Here is a 21,782-nt window from a genome sequence, read left to right on the forward strand (position 1 = left end):
CAGCAGATAAAGATACTCCAAACACCTGGTATTAGCAGTGGCAGAAGGGGTTGGAAACTGAAGGGGGGTCTGTGTAACATGCAGGGGCTCCAGAACTGTTAGGGGGGATCTGTGTAACTAGCAGGGGGTCCAGAACAGTTAGAAAGGGGCCTGTGTAGCATGCAGTGGTCCAGAACTGTTGGGGGGTCTGTGTAACATGCATGGAGTCCATAGCTGTTAGGGGGGGGGGGTCTTTGTAACATGCAGGGGTCCAGAGCTGTGGGGGCTGTATAATGTAAAGGGGTCCAGAGGTGCAAGGTGCTGTGTAATTAAAGGGGTCAATGGGTGCAGGGGGCTATGTAATTTAAGGGGGTGCAGGGTGCTGTGTAATGTAAAGGGGTGCTGTGTAATGTAAAGGGGTCCATAGGTGCAGGGGGCTGTGTAATGTAAAGGGGTCCAGAGGTACAGGGTGCTGTGTAATGTAAAGGGGTCCAGAGGGGGCCGTCGTAAAATTAGGGCTGCTTTTACAAAGTGTAAAGTTAGTACACCATGTAAAAGTAGACCCTTCTTTCTCGCGACACTGTCAAATTTCTTTTTAAAATTTTTTTTTTCCCGACGCAACTTTTTTACCCGGCGCGATTCACAAAACTCGGCGTAACGTAAAGCACGTCGGGAGCATGCACAGTACGTCCGGCACGGGAGTGCGCCTAATTTAAATGGGACTCGCCCCATTAGATTAGGAACGCCTTGCGCCGGACGGATTTAAGTTACACCTCTCAAAATTTCTAGGTAAGTGCTTTGTGGATCGGGCACTTAGGTAGAGATTTTGCGGCGGTGTAACTTAAATGTCAAAAGTTAAGTTACGTAGGGTTTTTGTGGATCAGGCCCTATGAGCTTGCCACATCTTACTACTGGGATTTTTGCCCATTCCTCCTGGCAAAACTGCTCCAGCTCCTTCAAGTTGGATGGTTTGCTCTTGTGAACAGCAATCTTTAAGTCTGACCACAGATTTTCTATTGAATTGAGTTCTGGGTTTTGACTAGGCCATCCCAACACATTCATGTTTCCCCTTAAACCACTCAAGTGTTGCTATAGCAGTGTGTTTGGGGTCATTGTCCTGCTGGAAGGTGAACCTTCGTCCTAGACTCAAATCACACACAGAATGGTATAGGTTTTGCTCAAGAATATCCCTGTATTTAGCATCATCCATATTTCCCTCAACTCTGATCAGTTTCCCAGTTCCAACTGCTGAAAAACATCCCCACAACATGATTCTGCCACCACCATGTTTCAGTGAGGGGATGGTGTTCTTTGGGTGATGTGATGTGTTCGGTTTGCGCCAGACATAGCGTTTTCTTCAATGGACAAAAAGTTCAATTTTCTCATCATCATCATCGCCTTTTCGCAAACTCAAAGTGTGCCATTTTGTCTTTTACTGAAAGTAATGGCTTTCTTCTGGCCACTCTGCCATAAAGCCCAACTCTATGGAGTGTACGACTTATTGTCATCCTATGTACAGATACTCCAGTCTCTGCTGTGGAACTCTGCAGCTCCTCCAGGGTTACCTTAGGTCTCTGTGCCTCTCTGATTAATGCCCTCCTTGCCTGGTCCATGGGTTTTGGTGTGAGGCGGTCTCTTGCAGGTTTGCTGTTGTGTGATGTTCTTTCCATTTGGTTATGATAGATTTGATGGTGCTCCTAGGGATCATCAAACATTTGGATATTTTTTTATAACCTAACCCTGACTTGTACTTCTCAACAACATTGTCCCTTACTTGTTTGGAGAGTTCATTGGTCTTCGTGGCAGTGTTTGGTTAGTGGTGCCTCTTGCTTAGGTGTTGCAGCCTCTGGGGCCTTTGAAAAAGGTGTGTATATGTAATGGCAGATCATGTCATTACACACAGGTGGACATCATTTCACGAATTATGTGGCTTCTGAAGGTAATTGATTGTACCAGAGCTTTTTAATGGGCTCCATAACAAATAGGGGTGAATACATACGCACATGCCAATTATCAGTTTTTTATTTCTGAAAAAATAGTTTTATGTATATATACGTTTTCAATTTTTTTTCTTCACCAACTTAGACTATTTGTGTTCTGATCTATCACATATAATTCAGATTAAAAAAAACATTGAACTAAAGGCTGTAATGTAGCAAAATAGGTAAAAAGCCAAGGGGGTGAATACTTTTGCAAAGGCACTGTATAAGGCCAAGACAAATACGACTTATGATATAAATAACACAAGGACAACCAAGAACATGGCCCTTAGAGGGGATCTGCTCTAGTAGTTCTCACATAAAAAGGACATCATTCTTAGTCCTTATTTTTTCTGTTTTCTTTTTATCTTCACTGGGCATGCCCAGGACCCAGGGAGTTGGGAGAACAGAATTGGGAGAATAGAATTGTGTGTGCATCTGTATGGTGAGTAAATGGACATTCTGTTACAGCAATATTATAAGATTTCAGTTTCTGTGAGTGATAACCTGAAATAATAACCAGTTAATGTCCTGCTATGGCTTTGAGGCCCGTACAGACGAGGGGACATGTCCGATGAAAATGGTCCGCGGACCGTTTTCATCGGACATGTCCGCTCGGAGATTTCGGTCTGATGGTTGTACACACCATCAAACCGAAATCCCCGCGGACAGACAGCGCGGTGACGTGGACGCCGCCATGTTCGCAAACCAGGAAGTAAAATACTTCCACGCATGCGTCAAATCCATTTGACGCATGCAGGAGATTTCTGTCCGCTGGTTAGGTGTACTAACCAGCGGACATGTCGGACGGACGGGTTTCCAGCCGACAAGTTTTAAAGTCTGCTTTAAAACTTTTGTCTGCTGGAAACCTGTCTGCTAGGCTGTACACACGGTCGGATCTGTCCGCTGAAACTGGTCAGCGGACCAGTTTCAGCAGACATGTTCGGTCGTGTGTACGAGGCCTGACAGTGGGATTTATGGAAAGACATTCCATGCATTTTTGCAGAACAGTAACAATCACAGGATAGGTCTCTTACCTCTTCTCACCACCTCCCAATGTCCCTTTAAGCAGGTGTTATTAGCAGGAAGCGGCGTTCGCATTATATTATGCTGTGATTGGCTCTCGATGCAATCACATGCTTTGCTTAGTAACTCAGCCCCCATGGACGGATATGTGTGACAGTTGGTTGTTAAGACCCACCTGCCTTTCCATATGTGTTGCGGCGGCAGGAAAAGGTTAAAACGAATAGAAAAACATCTACAATGTGTATACACAGTTACTATAAAACATCTCTGTAAAAATGTATTTTTCTGGCACGCACTGCGAAAATAAACATAACGTTGCTGCTGTTGGAAGTTGTCCAGTACTATTCAAAGAGGCTTTTCATTAAATGACGTTGCTAAGCAGGCTCATGGCTACCACTACTTGGAGCAATTCGATTTTTTTTTTTTTTTTGGCATGACTCAACCTGGCTTTGAAAACCCATTTGTGCTGGAAAAAGTTTGGATTCTTGGTGTCTTTTTTCTAACAACAGGCTGGCAGGGGTGTGAAAAGCACTAATCCTCACTGGTCTGTATTTTACACCAAATAGAACTTCCCAAATAATAGAGTGAAGGTAAAGAACCTCTTTAGAGTGGAGTGCTGGATTAACAGCATAGTGCACTGCTGAGCCTTCAAAATTAACTGAACTCAAGTGAAGAACTGCTACAGTGCCTTGAAAAAGTATTCACACCCCTTGAAATTTTCCTCATTTTGTCATGTTACAACCAAAAACGTAATTGTATTTTATTGGGATTTTATGTGATAGACCAAAATGATAAATTGTTATTTTTGCACATTTTTTTTATAAATAAATATGTGAAAAATGTGGTGTGCATTTGTATTCAGTTCCCCAGAGTCAATACTTTGTAGAACCACGTGCCTATTTTTCTTTGCAAATTAACTCAAGCTCTGTATTGGATGGAGAGCGTCTGTGAACAGCAATTTTTAAGTCTTGCCACAGATTCTCAATTGGATTTAGGTCTGGACTTTGACTGGGCCATTCTAACGCATGAATATGCTTTGATCTAAACCATTCCATTGTAGCTCTGACTGTATGTTTAGGGTTGTTGCCCTGCTGGAAGGTAAACCATCGCCTCAGGCCTCGTACACACGACCGAGTTTCTCTGCAAAGACCAGCAAGAAACTTGCTGGGAGATATTTTTTTGCCGAGGAAACCGGTCGTGTGTACATTTCCGTCGAGGAAACTGTCGAGAAACTCAACGAGCCAAAAAGAGAGCATGTTCTCTATTTGCTTGACAGGAATGGAGAAAATTGGCTTGTCGAGTTCCTCGACAGCCTAACAAGGAACTCGACATGGAAAACGATGTGTTTCGCCCGTCGAGTTCCTCGGTCGTGTGTACGAGGCTTCAGTCTCAAATCGTTTGCAGACTCAAACAGGTTTTCTTCTAAGATTGCCCTGTATTTGGCTCCATCCATCTTCCTATGAACTCTGACCAGCTTCCCTGTCCCTGCTGAAGAACAGCATCCCCACAACATGATGCTGCCACCACCATGTTTCACGGTGGGGATGGTGTGTTCAGGGTGATGTGCATTGTTTTGCTTTTAGGCCAAAAAGTTAAATTTTGATCTGATCTGACCAGAGCAACTTCTTCCAAATGTTTGCATGTTTTTTCCACATGGCTTCTCACAAACTGCAAGCAGGACTTCTTATGGCTTTCTTCTTGCCACTCTTCCATAAAGGCCAGAGTTGTGAAGTGCACGACAAATTCTCCCACCTTTGCTGTGGATCTTTGCAGCTCCTCCAGTTACCATGGGCCTCTTGGCTGCTTCTCTGTTTATGCTCTCCTTGCCAAGCTTGTCAGTTTAAGTGGACGGCCATGTCTTGGTAGGTTTGCAGTTGTGCCATACTCTTTCCATTTTTGGATGATGAATTGAACAGTGCTCTGTGAGATGTTCAAAGCTTGGGATATTTTTATAACCTAACCCTGCTTTAAACTTCTCAACAATGTTATCCCTGACCTGTCTGGTGTGTTTCCTGGCCTTTATGTTGCTGTTTGTTCACTAAGGTTCAATAACAAACCTCTCAGGGCTTCACAGAACAGCTTTATTTATACTGAAATTAATTTACACACAGGTGGACACTATTTACTAATTATGTGACTTCTGAATGCAATTGGTTCCACTAGATTTTAGTTAGGGGGTATCAGTAGGAAAATCTGCCCCCCCCCCGGAACACAAGTCCACCCTGCTGTCCTTCCTAGCACATGCAGTATCCTCTCCCCCACCCCCGATTTAAAGAGATACTGGCTGCTACACAGGGGACAATCATGGCATCCGGGACCCAGGGCACCCAGCTAGATATGCGGAACAGTCATTCAAGGTGCTCACACTAGTGCACCCCTGCCAGGCATATAAGTGGAGCCAGGCAGCAAAACTTTTTGTAGCACTGGGCTCCAGGACTGAGGGTCGGTTCACACTATGAATCACAAAGGATCAAAGCGTTCCTGTGTCAATGTCTCTTCAAAGGACCATCAATTTGACTACATTAAAGTAGATCTAAAGCAACATCTCTATTTCCTTTTAGGTTTGGATAGGTTAAGGAATTATTAAAAACCTTGTCAGGGTTTTTTTTTTTGCACAAATTCATCCATCACCAGACGTTTTTGTTTCCTTATTTGGAAGTGCACAGCTAATAGTAACACTGTCAATTACCATTTGAAGAAAAAGCCAGCACTCAACCAGTGAACCTCAGGATTTTAATGAGGTCATATTGCAATGTGACCTTATTGAAATCCTGAGGTTCATTGGTTGAGTGCTAATTTGTTTTTTGTTTTTTTAAAGTTTTTTTCTTGCTGTCTATGTCTCTGGGGAGATTTTCCTTTGCTTCCTGTCTTGCGGCACAACAGGAAGTAAGGGAAGCGCTCTACAAATAAAAAGAAAATCCTCTTTCTATGGTATACCGGTTTTAATGACACCCTAAAGAGGAAGTAAACTTGTTTTTTCTTCAGATGCCTGACAGGCAGGGTATTTATGACAGAAGAGACCCCATTGGTCTCTTCTGCCATAAATGCATCCTTCTGCCTGTCAGCTATTATGTTCACTGAGCCATGCATGTGCAGCTCAGCAAACATTTACAGCCCCCGATCTGTGCCACGGTGATGTGACTCCCATGTGCATGTACTGGAGTGGCATCATTGCGGCCTGGCCTATAAAGTGGCCAAAGTCACAGGACTCGGAAGGAAGGCTGGGCGAAGATGGAAGCACCGGTGGTCCACCAGATCAGTCCCAGCACTGTGATGAGAGGACACCATATGACAGGTAAGTATGCCATGATGTACTAATATGCTGTGCATACTAGTACATCATGGTATAACCCACCGGGGGGCCTTGAAAAAAATAAAATACAGCAGACTTTACTTCTGCTTTAACATTTTGAATTTTCTCTCACTTTCAGCCTCTGTGACAGCAGTCAATGAGACAAAGACATTAATAAAAAAAAACTCTAATAAAAGACAAGTGAGCGCTAAGAGATAAAGGCGGCCAGCACAAAAAGGCAACAGAAAAACCTTGTAACATAAATATACTAAAAAAGTGCAACGCATAAATCTTAAAGTGCATAGATCAAAGAGTAAACAAATTGAAGTGCATCACTATAAATTTATAATGACATACATTTCAGAAATGGGCAAAATAAATAAAATTGAGCCATAAAAATCCATGTGGAAATGCAAACAGTTTTGGCCGAACTTATTAAGAGAGGTCGATTGTTGATGCAGCAGCCATCTTAGTAAGTTCAGCCAATAATGTTTGATATGTGCTTCCATGTGGATTTTTATGGCTCAACGTCAGCTTTTTCACAGATGGCATCAAGTTACCATCCAAAATTTGCTGAAATTTTATTGAATCAATTTTTCCTTCTACTCGTGAAATGTTCCCTGTGCCACTGGCTGCAATACAACCCCAAAGCTTGATTGATCCACCCCCATGCTTAACAGTTGGACATTTGCTCATTCCGACCAAAAAGTTATATTTTAACCTCATCGGTCCACAGAACTTGTTTCCAAAATGCATCAGGTTTGTCTATATGTTCATTTGCAAAGTTCAAACGCTGATTTTTGTGGTGAGGACATAGAAGAGGTTTTCTTCTGATGACTCTTCCATGAAGACCATATTTGTACAAGTATCTCTTTATAGTGGAATAGTGTACCACAACTCCAGTGTCTGCCAGATCTTTCTGGAGGGATCGTGCAGTCAAACGTGGGTTTTGAATTGCTTTTCTCACAATCCTGCGAGCTGTTCTGTCTGATATTTTTCTTGGTCTTCCAGATCTTGCTTTAACTTCCACTGTTCCTGATGACTGCCAATTATTAATTACATTCCGAACAGAGGATATTGACATCTGAAAACGCTTTGCTATCTTCTTATAGCCTTCTCCAGCTTTGTGAGTGTCAACTATTTTCAGTTTCAGTTTTCTAGACAACTGCTTAGAAGAACCCATGGTGCTGATTGTTGGGGCAAGGTCAGATGAGTCTGAGCATTTACAACCTTTGAGATTGACATCACCTGGTCTTCCCAGACGATGATTGAGAACAATCCACGACACTGGCAGGTCTCAGCTTTGCAAAGGGGGCAGTGCATGCTATAAATTCTGCAGGGTGCCCAAACTTTTGCAGACACCTTTTTTTGTTTTCTGTAATTTTGAAAGTGTAAATGATGGAAATAAAATCTAACTTTTTTGACATATTATAAAAATGTCTAATCTGTAATTTGATGCCTTTTGGAGATTTTTCCATCTTTCCTCGGCTTCGTTATGCACATCAATACAAATTTTTACCTTGGGTGCCCAAACTTTCGATCCCCACTGTATGCCTTGTACACACGACCGGTTTTCCCAACAGGAAAACTGCCATGTTTGCTTTTGGTCGTGAAAACCGTCCGTGTGTATGCTCCATAGCAGTTTTCCCGACAGGGAAACTGCGAGCAAAAAAATGAGAACTTGTTCTCTTTTTTCCCGCCGTGATTCTCTGCATTTTTTTGCTCTGCAGTTTTCCTATGGGAGACACTGCAGTGGAGCATACACACGGACGGTTTTCCCGACCAACGCTGTCATGGCAGTTTTCCTGTCGGGAAAACAGGCCGTGTGTACACAGGGAAAAGCAACCGAGCAGGTTCTCTGGTTTTCCCCTCGGTTTTCCTGGCGGACTTTTGACCACTGGGAAAACCGATCGTGTGTATAAGGCAATAGGGATTGATTTACTAAAGGCAAATCCTCTTTGCACTACAAGTGCACTGCAAATGTACTTGGAGGTGCAGTCGCTTTAGATCTGGGAGGAATATCTGAAATGAGGGGAAGCTCTGCTGATTTTATCATCCAATCATGTACAAGCAAAAAATGCTGTTTTTCATTTTCCTTGCATGTCCCCCTTAGATCTACAGCGACTGCACTTCCAAGTGCACTTGTGGTGCTAAGTGGAGTTGCCTTTAGTAAATAAACCCTTAAGAGTCATTATTTAACAATAAAAACCTGACAGAGGTTTCTACCTCTTCCCAATCAAACAAACATGATGCAAGCAAGGATGGTTTTCATTGAACACATCACACAAAAATGTAGAGGTGAAAATGTAGCTTGGGTACTTAGAAGATTCATAGCATGTTTTAAAAATGTTCTATACATATCAGCAGATATCCTGTGAATTAGGTTTGAAACGTAATCAAGTCCAAACCTATTTTGGTAGGGAGTTTTACCAAAAAAAAACACATAGTTTTATTTTATTTTTTTGAGCCATTTGATTTGCGTTCAGGACAAAAGCACAGGGTATGTAGGCATGCAGACATTATAATAAATGTATTTGTCTTACATAAAATACACACAAAACAAAACAAAAAAAAGGTTTTGGTGTTTTTTATTAGTGTCTACAGCTAACCCCAAATGTATTTAAAATATATTTATCCATTTGCATTAATACAAAACATTAAATATTAGTTTAAAAAAAACTCATATCTCATATAAGTACAAAGTAGAAAATATATGCACATTATTTTAAATTGAAACAAAGCAGTTTAAAATTCCTTAAAAATATAAAAAAAAAATACAATAGCTGACTTTATACATAACATTTTACAGTAACAATGATCGAGACAAAAATATATTATCTATGCCCTGGACAGCATTCAGTCAGTTACATCCAGCATAAATAACAATGAGAAATTGGCCTATGTGTGATTACATTTCCAGGATAGGAAAGAATTGAAAGTTCATCTTCAGGAAAAAAAAAAAAAACTTTCTTCATTTTTGGATTTAAAGGGAAAGCTTAGAACCTCGGGCAGTTTTTAATGTTCTCTGTGGTCCCGTTGGGGAGGTTATCCTGTTTCTGGTTCCAGTGACAACATGTTGCCAGGAAAGAAGGCTAAATCTTGAAGAGGGACAGAGACCACGGTATAAAAGTTGAGTAGAGTGGGGAAATGTTAGCTCCTTTGACAGCTTTTTATAGCGGTATGTGCCCCTGTTTGTTGACACGTAGAAATGGGGAGTACTCAGACAACAATACAGCCTAAACTAATCAGGTTCTCTATACAGTCAAAAGTATTTGGTTGAGTTACAATTTTGGACAATCATGGTGCTGTGGGACAGTAGAACATATGATTCAACCACATTAAAGGCCATTAAAAGGGTAACAAAGTACATTTAAGGCACAGTGGCTTAGGTCAAAAGATTAATAAATCTTTTATCATTTATATATAAAAAATGTAGTTTTTTACACTTATAGCTGTAAAAAAGATGTCTCAAAAGCATCAAGATGTAAACCATCAGAAATGGCACGAAACCTAGGCACGTCTTCTGAATGTCTGCTGATGCCCAAACAAGATAGGCAATTCAAGGATCCTCGCTGTGCATGAGAAAATGTTGAATAAACTCCTGGCATTTCCTCTTCTCTAAGTTGCTGGCTTTGGGTTGGTCAGGATGAGGTCGGAGTAAAAGATTCCCAAATATACTTGCTGTGAACAAGAAAGAGAATTCAAACCTTGGATGCACATGGTAGTGCCTACATAAGTGCCATATACATAAGAACTCGGGCTGCAATGGTCAAAGCTAAAACCAAAATGAGAGAGGGCCTTCCATTCTACCACATAGCTCTTCATCATTTTTACCTGCTCATTTTCCATCGATCAGCTGCAGCCGCTGATCGGTTTATTCTGACAGCACCATCTGCCACTGTCAGAATACAATGCCTCCAAGGAAAGATTCCTTCACCCACCTTGTTTGTGAGGATAGAGCAATCCACCTGCGGGGACATTGTATTCTGACAGTTGCACATGTGGCCCTCAGAATAAACAGATCAGTAGCTGGAGCTGCTGATCGATGGAAAATGATCCAACATGTCTACTAAGCTGGCCACACACTGATAGAAATTCAGCGAGTCTCTGCTGGATTTTGATCATCGTGTGGGCTCCCTGACTCCTGTTGGGAGATGAAAGGAAAAGAAAAACTCCTAATGCAAAGAAAGTAGAATGTGAAGAAAGGAGGCAGAATGGGAATTTCACTGGACTCTTTTTAGAAAAACAAAATGGAGACAATGGGCTTGAGTTACTAAAACTGGAGAGTGCAAAATCGGGTACAGCTCTGCAAACAAACCAATCAGCTTCCATGTTTTATTGTCAAAGCTTAATAGAACAAGCTAAAGTTAGAAGCCGATTGGTTACCAGGTACAGCTGAACCACATTGTGCACGCTCTGCTTTTAGTAATTCAACCCAATAGGTATATGGCCATGACAGAAAAGCTGTATCAGTGCCTAGAAGGTGGAGGTTCTGTCCATGCTAGCTACAACTCGGGGGTTAAATCTTGTACAGAAACTGTAGTTCTAAAAAAAAAAAAAAAAATAGTCAGTAGAGTAGACATCAATTTTTTTTGGGCCTTAGCCCCCCTGGCGGTATTTCCGAGTCTGACTCAGGGTTACATTTTTGTGCTGCGATCGGTAACCCCGAGTCAGACTCGGGCTCGCCTCGCAGAATCCACAGGCTTGGTTTACTTACCTTGTCCCTGGATCCAGCAATGCCACTGCGCTGTGTGAGCGAGCGGGACCTCGCTCGATTCACACAGCGCCTCCGATCTCCGTTCCCTGCGACGTTACGACGCACGGGGGCAGAGAACGGCGCCAAATTCAAAAAGGTAAACAAACACCTTACATACAGTATACTGTAAATCTTATAGATTACAGTACTGTATGTAAAAAATACACACCCCCTTGTCCCTAGTGGTCTGCCCCGTGCCCTACATGTGCTTTTATATAATAAAAACGGTTCTTTCTGCCTGCAAACTGTAGATTGTCCATAGCAACCAAAAGTGTCCCTTTATGTCAAAATTGGTTTTAGATCAGCTAAAAAACAGCGATAATAAATTATAATCACTTGCAGAATTGTGCGATAGCGATTTTTGGGGAAATTCATCATAAAAAAATAAAAGTAATGACAGCGACAATTCTGCAACTGAGCACATTTCAGTGATTTTAAGTTGATTACATTATTGAATATTTTTTATTATAATTATATTATTATTTGTTATAATTATTTATAATTATTTATTATATTATAATTTATAATTTTGTTTTAAAAAAAATGTCATACCCTGGATGCCTACTAGACTCTTGTTTGGTCAGATTTAAGTGAGTTATTCCTAAGAATTGCAGGCCTACAATATAAAACGCCAAATTTCCTTGCAAATAATGGTACCGCTTTTAGCACCTTTTTTCTGAAATAATCATACCGCTAGGGAGGTTAAAGGAGTTGTAAAGGAAAAAAAAGTTTTGCCTAAAATTAATGTCTGCAAGGTAGACAGACAGAATAGTGTAATGATTCTGTTAAAAAACTAGTAAATATCTATTAAATTCCTTCATCTATATCACCTCCGGCGTTCTAGTTTCTGTTCTCTCATTCACTTCCTGGTTTGCGGGACTCGTTCATTTAAGAACTACATTTCCCAGTATGCATTGCGGCACGCCCAGTAATTCACACCTCCTTGAAGTCTCTAACACGTAGAGAGCGTCCTGCCGCACAGATGTAGTTCCCAGGAGGGGGTGAGCACGTTACTGACCACCGCAGTAAAGCCTCCCATCACGGTGGTCAGTAAAATCAGACAAGTAGGAAGTGAACAGAACAGAGAAGAAATAGAGCAACTTCTGAGCAAAAACGAACAATGACAAAGTGAAAAGAGGAATGTCTGCAGGTAAAGGATGCTTATTATGAAAAAAATGGTTTTCCTTTACAACCCCTTTAAGAATCTAATAAATGTTGAAATGAGTGTGAAAAAGTACTGAACCTTGCTTTCCCCACACAAGTGCTTTTGCACACAAGTAAAATAATAACATGCTGAGCACTAAATGTATTATATATGCCAAGTGTCAGTAATAACCATGGACAGCCCAAAACAACCTAAAATGTTAACATCTGCTTTGGAATTACTTAAAATGTGTAAAAAAAATAGATGTTAGCAAATTTTAAGTTAATTGAAAACACATACTAAAACATCCAACCAAAAACAAAACTATCAAATAATACATATGTAGGCAAATACTGTGTATAGGACCTATTGATTTAATTGTGTTCAGGATACTAGTAAGTAAATGGATAAAATCAACTGTGTAGGAAATAATATATATCGGTGGATACAATCAAAAATATGACTAGCATAAAGTAAAAGATGGCAGCTCGTAGCTTTACAGCAAATGCAGTAATTCAATAACGTTTTTTTTTTTTAATTCCCAGCTGGAGCACTTTGTTTGGAGGATTTCACACTTTATTATATATGGTAAGTGCCTAGTAAAAGATTTATTGAGTTTGCATTGTAAATGCATCTTCCTTATTAGGCTTAGCAAATGCACTTAGGCCCAATACAAGTCCAAAGGAGAAAGACGATTCGCAGTCCAAGGACCTCGACTATGGAACGCTTTACCAACCAGCATCCGAATGGAAGGGAATCATCAGGCCTTCAGAAAAAAACTCAAAACACATCTATTCTGAAGGCAAAAAATTGTAGGAAATGGATACAAGGCGCCTTGAGAGGATTCAGTTCGCATATGTAGCGCTATACAAGTTTCTCACTCACTCACTTAGTATAAGGAAAATACACTAAATAAATGTGCTGCAAATTCATATTTTCCAAATGAAAAATAGGATTTTTTAACCACTTGCCTATTGGGTACTTACACCCCTTTCCTGCTCAGGCCATTTTTCAGCTTTCATCGCTGTCGCACTTTGAATGACAAATTGCACGGTCATGCTACTATACCCAAATAACATTTTTATCATTTTCTTCACACTGCGCTGCGCTGTTTGGACACAACACCAACAACCTTTTACAGTCCGCTGCGATATTAGGAGCAGAGATTGTTACTCACTCCGATATTAACCAATAAAATGGTCGCCTTGTCCTTGTTAGCCGCTGTGGTGTCAAAACAGCAAAATCTGTACCGGACTGTATTCGGTTGCCGGTGTTGTGTCCAAACATCAATTCGTCGAAATCTCCAATTACTGATGGTTTAAAGAAACCGGAAGTGAGGTAGTTAAAGTTTCTGACAAGTTGGCTAATTTGACAGAACACAGGCTGATTATTCAGCCCAGCGTCATCTTCTGTAAAGTCCTGAGTTGACCCCCCCCCCCCCATCAGTCCGTGAATGCTGCTGCCAGGCTCATCCACCTTACCAACTGTTCAGTGTTTGCTACTCCTCTCTGTGAATCCCTCCATTTTCTCCCGCTCACCCAACAAATTGAATTGAAAATACTAACAACAACGTACAAAACCATCCACAACTCTGCTCCCAGCTAAAACACCAACCTAATTGTTCTCTTTGTTCCTCCCAAGATGCCCTGCTCTTTATCTTCCTCGTCACCTCCTCCCATGCTCGCCTCCAGGACTTTTCCAGAGCCTCTCCCATCCTATGGAACTCCCTACCCAAATCTATCTGATTATCTCCTACTCTGTTTGCTTTTAGAGGATCCCTGACAACCCTTCTATTCAGAGAAGCCTAGTCTGCCCACACCTAACAAATCTTCTTTAGCTCACCCCCCACAGTTATTACCTTTTGTATCACTTGACCCTTCCTCCTAGAATGTAAACTCTAAGGAGCAGGGCCCTCTGATTCCTTCTGTATTGAATTGTACTGTAACTGTACTGTCTGCCCTCATGTTGTAAAGTGCTGCACAAGCTGTTGCCCCTATAAAAATCCTGTATAATAATAATAATGTAGAGGCTCCTGACGAGAGGCAAGGGGACTTAAACTCACCCAGCGAAGCTGAAGAAGGCTCTGATGATGAATATCCTATAGCTACAGGATCATCAGATTCCAGATTACAGATCTATTCCCTCGCAGGATACCCAGTAAATGCCCCCATCCCCCAGGAGAGTATGAGCTGGGGTTACTCATAGGAGAAGGAAAGCCCATCTACGTCTTTGTGCAGACATATCGCACCCATGTAGAGGTATGACACCAGGCCCAGAGTGCAAGGCAAGACCTTAGGTGCTCATAAACCTACCTGGTGCTGACGAGGACAGGAAAGCCAGAGGTAACCAGTTCACAACTGGGGATTTGCAAAGCACAAGCAGGATGGCAGTAAAGTAATCCATCCTTCTAAGACACTAGCAAAGAAACAAAGGCCCAGATTCTCAAAGGGCTTACGACGGCGCAACGCAATGTACGCCGTTGTAAGTCCTAATCTGGGCCGTTGTATCTATGCGACTGATTCTTAGAATCAGTTACGCATAGATATCCATTAGACCTGACAGGCGTAAGGCTCTTACGCTGTCAGATCTTAAATGCAATTTTTTTTTTTTGCCGCTAGGTGTCGCCTCCGTAGTTTTCCCCCGTCGAGTATGCAAATTAGCAAAATACGCGAATTCCCGAACGTACGCGCGGTCGACGCAGTGAAGTTACAACGTTTACGTTAGATTTGCGATGCGTAAAGTTGCCCCTGCTATATGAGGGGCAACCAATGTTAAGTATGGCTGTCGTTCCCGCGTCGAAATTTTAAAATTTACGTCGTTTGCGAATGGGGCTGGACGCCATTTACGTTCATGTCGAAACCAATGACGTCATTTAGCACAATGCACGTCGGGAAATTTTAGGGACGGCGCATGCGCATTATGTTCGGCGCAGGAACGCGCCTAATTTAAATGCTATACGCCCCCTACCCGCCTAATTTGAATTAGGCGGGCTTGCGCCGGGTGATTTACGCTACGCCGCCGCAACTATACAGGCAAGTTCTTTGTGAATAAAGCACTTGCCTGTAAAACTTGCGGCGGCGTAAGGTAAACCAGATACGTTACGCCCGCACAGTTTTATGCCCAGATACGAGAATCTGGGCCAAAGCCTACTGGGTACAAGAGGGGTTATCCTGGGACTGGTTTACATTCTGTATGTTTGCCACTTTCCAATCCCCCTGTAGGTGGCAGTGTCATTCAACTGAATCTGAATTCTTTTGTCTCTCAATAACCAAGAACATTTTTTCAAGTGTTTTTCTTAAAAACAATTGCCTTAAGCCCCTTTCACACATGCGGACCCCGTATGTCCGCTTTTTCATCCATCTGTTTACGGATGAAAAAGGGACATACATTGATCCCTATGAGATAGCGGGTGTGAGTGGATGAAAATCCGCTGACACCCGATCTCATCAGTGTCCGCAACCCTCTGATTCTGCAGACGGAGGAAAACCCAATTTTTCCATCCGTCTGCGGATCAGATGAACACGGACAGACGGTCTGTGTTCATCCGATCCCCCCATAGGGGAGAGCGGCGATCTGACAGGGCGGTCCTTGCACAGTGTGCGGGGACCGCCCTGTCATCCGCCGGCTCAGTGGGAATCAGCGGAGCAGAGCTGAGCAAGCGAATGTTCACGGGGCGGATCATTACGGACCCATCCCATGTGAAAGGGCCCTTACTCACTGATAAAAAATATAATTGTAGCTAATGTTTTTTGCAGAGTTAACATAGGACTACCACTCTGCACAAATGCCTGAATCTGGCTGTAAATCTAGATTGCAATAATATGCTTTACATTTATGGATCATGATACTACTATACATGGAGTGTTCAGAGGCTGGCTATAACTGTATTTTTTATACTGGAGACCTCTTAGGTGGATAAAGGTTAACAATCCAATTGTTATTGTTGTGATAAGAGAGCAAAACCACAAAACAATTAAAGTTCAATTCCAGGTATGGCTATTTTTACATTATTATTATTATCAGTATGCACTTCTACTACAGTGATCTCCACTAGCTGAGAAGCTTCCCCGCTGTATTGCGTACACAGGAGGTCACCCGCTCAGCATGGGAGTCATTAGGGAACACTTGGCATTTTCTCAATGAATGCAAAACGTTCTCCAACACATCAATTATGTTTTTATTGGTGAGAAGTGGTCCTGAGGGTGGGACCATGTTCAGAAACATGTTGGTTGATTAAAGTTTTGACTATGAAGACATCATGGGTGTGTGGCTTTTCCTTTGGATTATACTGAGCAAAAAACAAATAACACTGACAATGAACATCTTACCTAAAATGTTAATATCTAGATGGTTCTGTAATGAGTTGCTCAGCAGCTCTCGCAAGAAAGATATCAGGTAGTTGAAGACATTTTTGTGGTGCAGTGGTAATCTGGAAATAACCTATGAATAAGTAAATAGTGATCATATTATATCAGGTCACAGATTGAGGAAATGCGTCTTCTGCCTACAGAAAAGGGATGCCATCATTCTCCTAGTTTGCACCTCTCTGTAAAATTGCTCTGGTCCTTAGGGGGTGTACAGGTGTGAGGTGTAAGCATACAATACCTGACATTTATAATGCAAATACATACTATTAGCCAGAGTCGTAACTCTGAATCTGCGCCGTCGTATATTTATATCAAATTGAGATACACTTAAATCTAGCTAAGATACGACCGCCGGCGCCGTCGTATCTTAGCTGTCTATTTACACCGGCCGCTAGGGGCGTGTACGCTGATTTACACCTAGAATGCGTAAATCAGCCAGATATGCCTATTCACGAACGTACGCTGGCCCATCGCAGTAAAGATACGCCGTTTACGTAAGGCGTTTTCAGGCCTAAAGATATTCCACCCAAAAAAGATGGCGCAGCCAATGTTAAGTATGGGCGTCAAATTTTTACATTTTTACGTCGTTTGCGTAAGTCGTCCGCGGCATAATTTAGAGCATGCGCACTGGGATACATCCACAAACGGCGCATGCGCCATTCGTTAAAAACTTCATTTATGTGGGGTCATGCTTTATTTACATAAAATACGCCCACCTCTTCACAATTTGAATTAGGCGCACTTACACCAGCACATTTACGCTACGCTGCCGTAACTTAGGACGCAAGTGCTTTGTGAATACAGCACTTGCCTCTCTAACTTACGGCGGCGTAGCGTATGACGTGTACCTGAATCCAGCTATATAGCTTCTAGTAAACTACATAATACCCCACAAGAAACATTCTACAATACAGTACTAAATTATTAAATCTAAAAATCATCTATAAAATGTACCTCTTTACTGCTGCTATAATCTTCAGCACACTGCAGACAGGTGTAATATAAATGATAACACACCACAGGCTCAGGAAGACCCTCCAAGTAGAGCAATAAGGCTTCAACAACAGAATGGTTGCTTCCAGCTTAGCAGGGCGTTAAAGAAAAACAGCATTTTGATACAGGATAAAGAGGCTGATAAAGCAAGAACATTGCCATCTTTGTAGTTTACTACATACTGTATATGCTTAAAGGGGTTGTAAAGGTTTTTTTTTTTTTTTTTTTCACCTTAATGAATCCTATGCATTAAGGTGAAAAAAAAAAACTGGCAATGACGGCCCCCCCCCCCCCCCCCCCAGCCTCCCCATTTTACTTACCTGAGCCTGTTCACCTGCTGCACTCGCCCTCGTCGTCCTCTTCTCCACTCAGTCTGGCCGTTGATTGGCTAGATTGGATGGATTGATACCAGCGCAGCCATTGGCTCGCGCTGCTGTCAATCATATCCAATGACATGGCGTGCCAGGGGGCGGGGCTGAGTGATACAGTCTGCGGCTATAGCCACCGACTGTATCACAGGACCGCACCCGCAAGAACTAACTCCCATGGGAGAGAGCTCCCATGAAGGGGGTTAGTTCTTGCAGGGAGGAGCCGAGACAGTCGCCGAATGACCCCAGAAGATCAGGATCGGGGCCACTGTGTGCAAATAGAGTTGCACAGTGGAGGTAAGTATAACATGTTTGTTATTTTATTTTTTTAAACTGGAACCTTTAGTGTCCCTTTAATATATCCATGTTTCAAAAGTTCTCTAGTCAAACAAAAAAGATCATCACCATAACCATAAGGCAATTTTAAACTATGCATAACATGAATAAATAGAATGCATCTAGAACCACTTTAAAGCGGAGGTTCACACAAAAAGTGAACCTCCAGTTTTTGGATCCCTCCCCACCTCCGTTGTCACATTTGACACCTTTCAGGGGGGTGCAGATACCTGTCTGAGACAGGTATTTGCATCACTTCCGGGTTCGAATCCCCACGGGGAATCCAGCCTGGCACGTCATCCCCCCACTATCTTCTGGGAAACACTGTTCCCAGGAGAGAGCGGAGACCAGTGACGGCGCGCCGCGATCCTCGCGCATGCGCAGTAAGGGAATCTGGCAGTGAAGCCGCAAGGCTTCACTTCCTGATTCCCTCACCGAGGATGGCGGCGGCAGCATCCGAGGACCGAGCGATTGCTCGGCCTCTGCTGCTGACATTGTGGGCACGCTGGACAGGTAAGTGTCCATTTTTTAAAAGTCAGCAGCTGCCGTATTTGTAGCTGCTGGCTTTTAAAAAAAAAATTTGGCCGAACCTCCGCTTTAAGTTTTGACATCCTGAGGTTGCGAGTCAATGTAAACGTATTGGGGCTATCTCCTTAATCACTTGACGCACAGAGGACATCATATGACATCTTGGGCTTTGTGGGGCTATATCTGCAGTTACAGGCATCATTCAGATATCGGCATTTTCAGCCGGAGATTCCCTACACCATAGGAACAATGATAGTGGCTGTTCCACCGCTTGATCGTTCCTATGGCGGCGAAAGGGGATGTCCCCCTCCCACCGTCCTCCGGTGCTTCTACTGACTCACCTGTGCGATCGGTGAGTCGGTGACAGGATCCGCTGGACCAGATGGTCGCTGAAGTCTCTATGATCATCGAAGGCCGGGCGCGATATTATGACATCACGCCTGGCCTCTGCATTAAAAAAAACGGTGCCGCTTCGGCTGTGAATCGGTGATCGTTTTTTTCTTTTGCCTTCCCAGCCTAGAGGTGAGATGTGGGGTTTTATTGTAAAGAGGACCTGTCATGCAATATTCCTATTACAAGGGATGTTTACATTCCTTGTAATAGGAATAAAAGTGATCAAAAGTGTCCAAATTTTTTATTTTTTTTTAATTAACAATAATAATTTTTTTTTTTTTAAAGTGCCCCTGTCCCCGTGTGCTTGCATGCAGAAGCGAGCGCATACGTAAGACCTGCTCACATATGAAAATGATGTTCAAACCACACATGTGAGGTGTCGCCCTACTCACTGATAAAAAATATAATTGTAGCTAAATGTTTTTTGCAGAGTTAACATAGGACTACCACTCTGCAATAATTCTAGCCCTAGACCTCCTCTGTAACTCAAAACATGTAACCAGTAAAAAAAATTAAAGCGTTGCCTGTGGGGATTTTTAGGTACCAAAGTTTGGCGTCATTCCACGAGCGTGTGCAATTTTGAAGCATGACATGTTACATACTATTTACTTGGCGTAACTTCATCTTTCACATTATGCAAAAAAATTGGACTAACTTTACTGTTTTTTTTTTTTTTAAAGCATGAAACTGTTTTTTTTTTACACGCGTTTGAAAAATTGCTGCGCAAATACAGTGCAAGATAAAAAGTTGCAATGACCGCCATTGTATTATCTAGGGTCTCTGCTAAAAAAACATATATAGTGTTTGGGGGGGGTTCTATGTAATTTTCTAGCAAAAAAATATGATTTTTACATGTAGAAACAAAGTGTCAGAATTGGCCCGGGCCTGAAGCGGTTAAGTAGCATGTCATGTTCTTCCACTCTCTTAAACATGCCGAGGTAGGCTTCAACATCATACTCCAGGGGAAATTTCCACAAAGAGCTCTGAACCAGCAAATGTAGAAGTTGTCCCCTGCACCATCACTCACTTTTTTTTCAGGCGGTGCGGTGACAGTCTCCGTGCTGCGAGCGTCATGATTTAAAAGACGCGCCTTCTCCTCAGACTGTCCTGTGTTAGGCGGAACACAAATCTTCCCAGCAGCGCCTCTGTTCTGTGTTCCGCCTAACACGGACGTCTTCTCATCTCGTCCGAGGATGAGAAGGCATCTGTGATAGGAGGAACACAGAACAGAGGCGCTGCTGGGAAGATTTGTGTTCCACCTATCACAGAACACGCTGAGAAGAAGGAGCGTCTTTTAAATCATGACGCTTGCAGCACGGAGACTGTCACCGCACCGCACCGCCTATTCAGGAAAAAAGTGAGTGATGGCAGAGACCGTACCCGGCGTATAAGACGACCCCCGACTTTGGATGCATTTTTTTGCATCCAGAAAGTCGTCTTATACGCCGGAAAATACGGTATATATAGAGAATAAAATTGTGGTCAATGCAATATTTAATTCAAGCCATTTTGTGCTGCATCATAATTTTCAACACTGCCTAGAGAACAAATTCTACATCTCAAGGATACGAATAGATTCTGGAAATCCTGTGTCTAAGCAGTCTCTGATGGCTTCAAATTCTGGTCTTAATCCAGGCTGTTGAAACAGGTCTTCCTGAAAATGTAAAAAAAAAAACAAAAAAAAAACAAACATGGTTATATTTAAAAAGAAAAATGTCATTTACACATGAAATAAACATCATAAACAGATGAAGAACCACGTTTAAAGCCCAACTCCAGGCAAAAAAGTTCTCCCATGCTGTCGGGCTGTGGAAATCAGCATGGAGAGAACAGTGAAAATACTTTGATACACTAGATATAAAACAGCATCAAAGTACTAGGATGTTGACACAGCTTAGGCCTCGTACACACGACCGAGAAACTCGATGGGCGAAACACATCGTTTTGCTCGTCGAGTTCCTTGTTAGGCTGTCGAGGAAATCGGCGAGCCAATTTTCTCCATTCCCGTCGAGGAAAAAGAAGACATGCTCTCTTTTTGGCTAGACGGGATCCTCCACAGTTTCCTCATCGAAAAATGTACACACGACCGGTTTCCTCGAAAAAAAAAAATCCCAGCAAGTTTCTTGCTGGTTTTTGCAGAGGAACTCGGTCGTGTGTACGAGGCCTTACACAATCAACACCATTTTATTGGTAGATACTGGGAACAAAATGAAACCAAACATCCATTATTTTAAACTTCTAAGATTTGCTTAGAATGAGAAGAGGAGAGGACAGAAATTTTACCTGCTGAGATGAGTTCCGATACAAATGGTCAACCATCATACACAGCTCTTTAGGAATATCCAATGGTTTTTCTGCACCAACAAAGTCATCCTTTATTTGAAGAGGCATTTGTGCCTGAAAGTAGAAAAAAATCATACAACGTTATGATACCTATTACACTAAAGTTAAAGCGTGGGTTCACCCTAAAAATATTTTTTTTTTTTCTAACATGCCATCTAGCATACTAGCGTGAGCTACAGTATGCCTTTATTTTTTATTTTTTTTTGCGCCATACTCACTGTTTAATCCCGGAGATAAGTTTCAGTCTAGTAGGCGTTCCTATGCAGAGGGGAACATGA

At 42.2% G+C, this 21,782-nt stretch overlaps 1 protein-coding gene across 3 annotated transcripts in view; it reads right to left on the minus strand.

Moving 5' to 3' along the window:
• Positions 1-8,847: 8,847 nt before the first annotated feature.
• INPP5B (inositol polyphosphate-5-phosphatase B) overlaps positions 8,848-21,782 on the minus strand; it is a 177,062-nt gene continuing 164,127 nt past the window's right edge. For all 3 annotated transcript variants that reach the window (XM_040337207.1, XM_040337206.1, XM_040337208.1), the window contains 5 exons: positions 21,445-21,558; positions 20,731-20,815; positions 17,498-17,625; positions 16,505-16,616; positions 8,848-9,957 (listed from right to left, as the gene is read on the minus strand). In XM_040337207.1, the coding sequence (XP_040193141.1) occupies positions 9,836-9,957; positions 16,505-16,616; positions 17,498-17,625; positions 20,731-20,815; positions 21,445-21,558 (561 nt within the window). In that variant the 3' untranslated portion in view covers positions 8,848-9,835. The remainder of the gene's footprint in view (positions 9,958-16,504; positions 16,617-17,497; positions 17,626-20,730; positions 20,816-21,444; positions 21,559-21,782) is intronic.

This window comes from Rana temporaria, chromosome 2 (assembly GCF_905171775.1).
Source record: "Rana temporaria chromosome 2, aRanTem1.1, whole genome shotgun sequence".
Taxonomy (NCBI): Eukaryota; Metazoa; Chordata; class Amphibia; order Anura; family Ranidae; genus Rana; species Rana temporaria.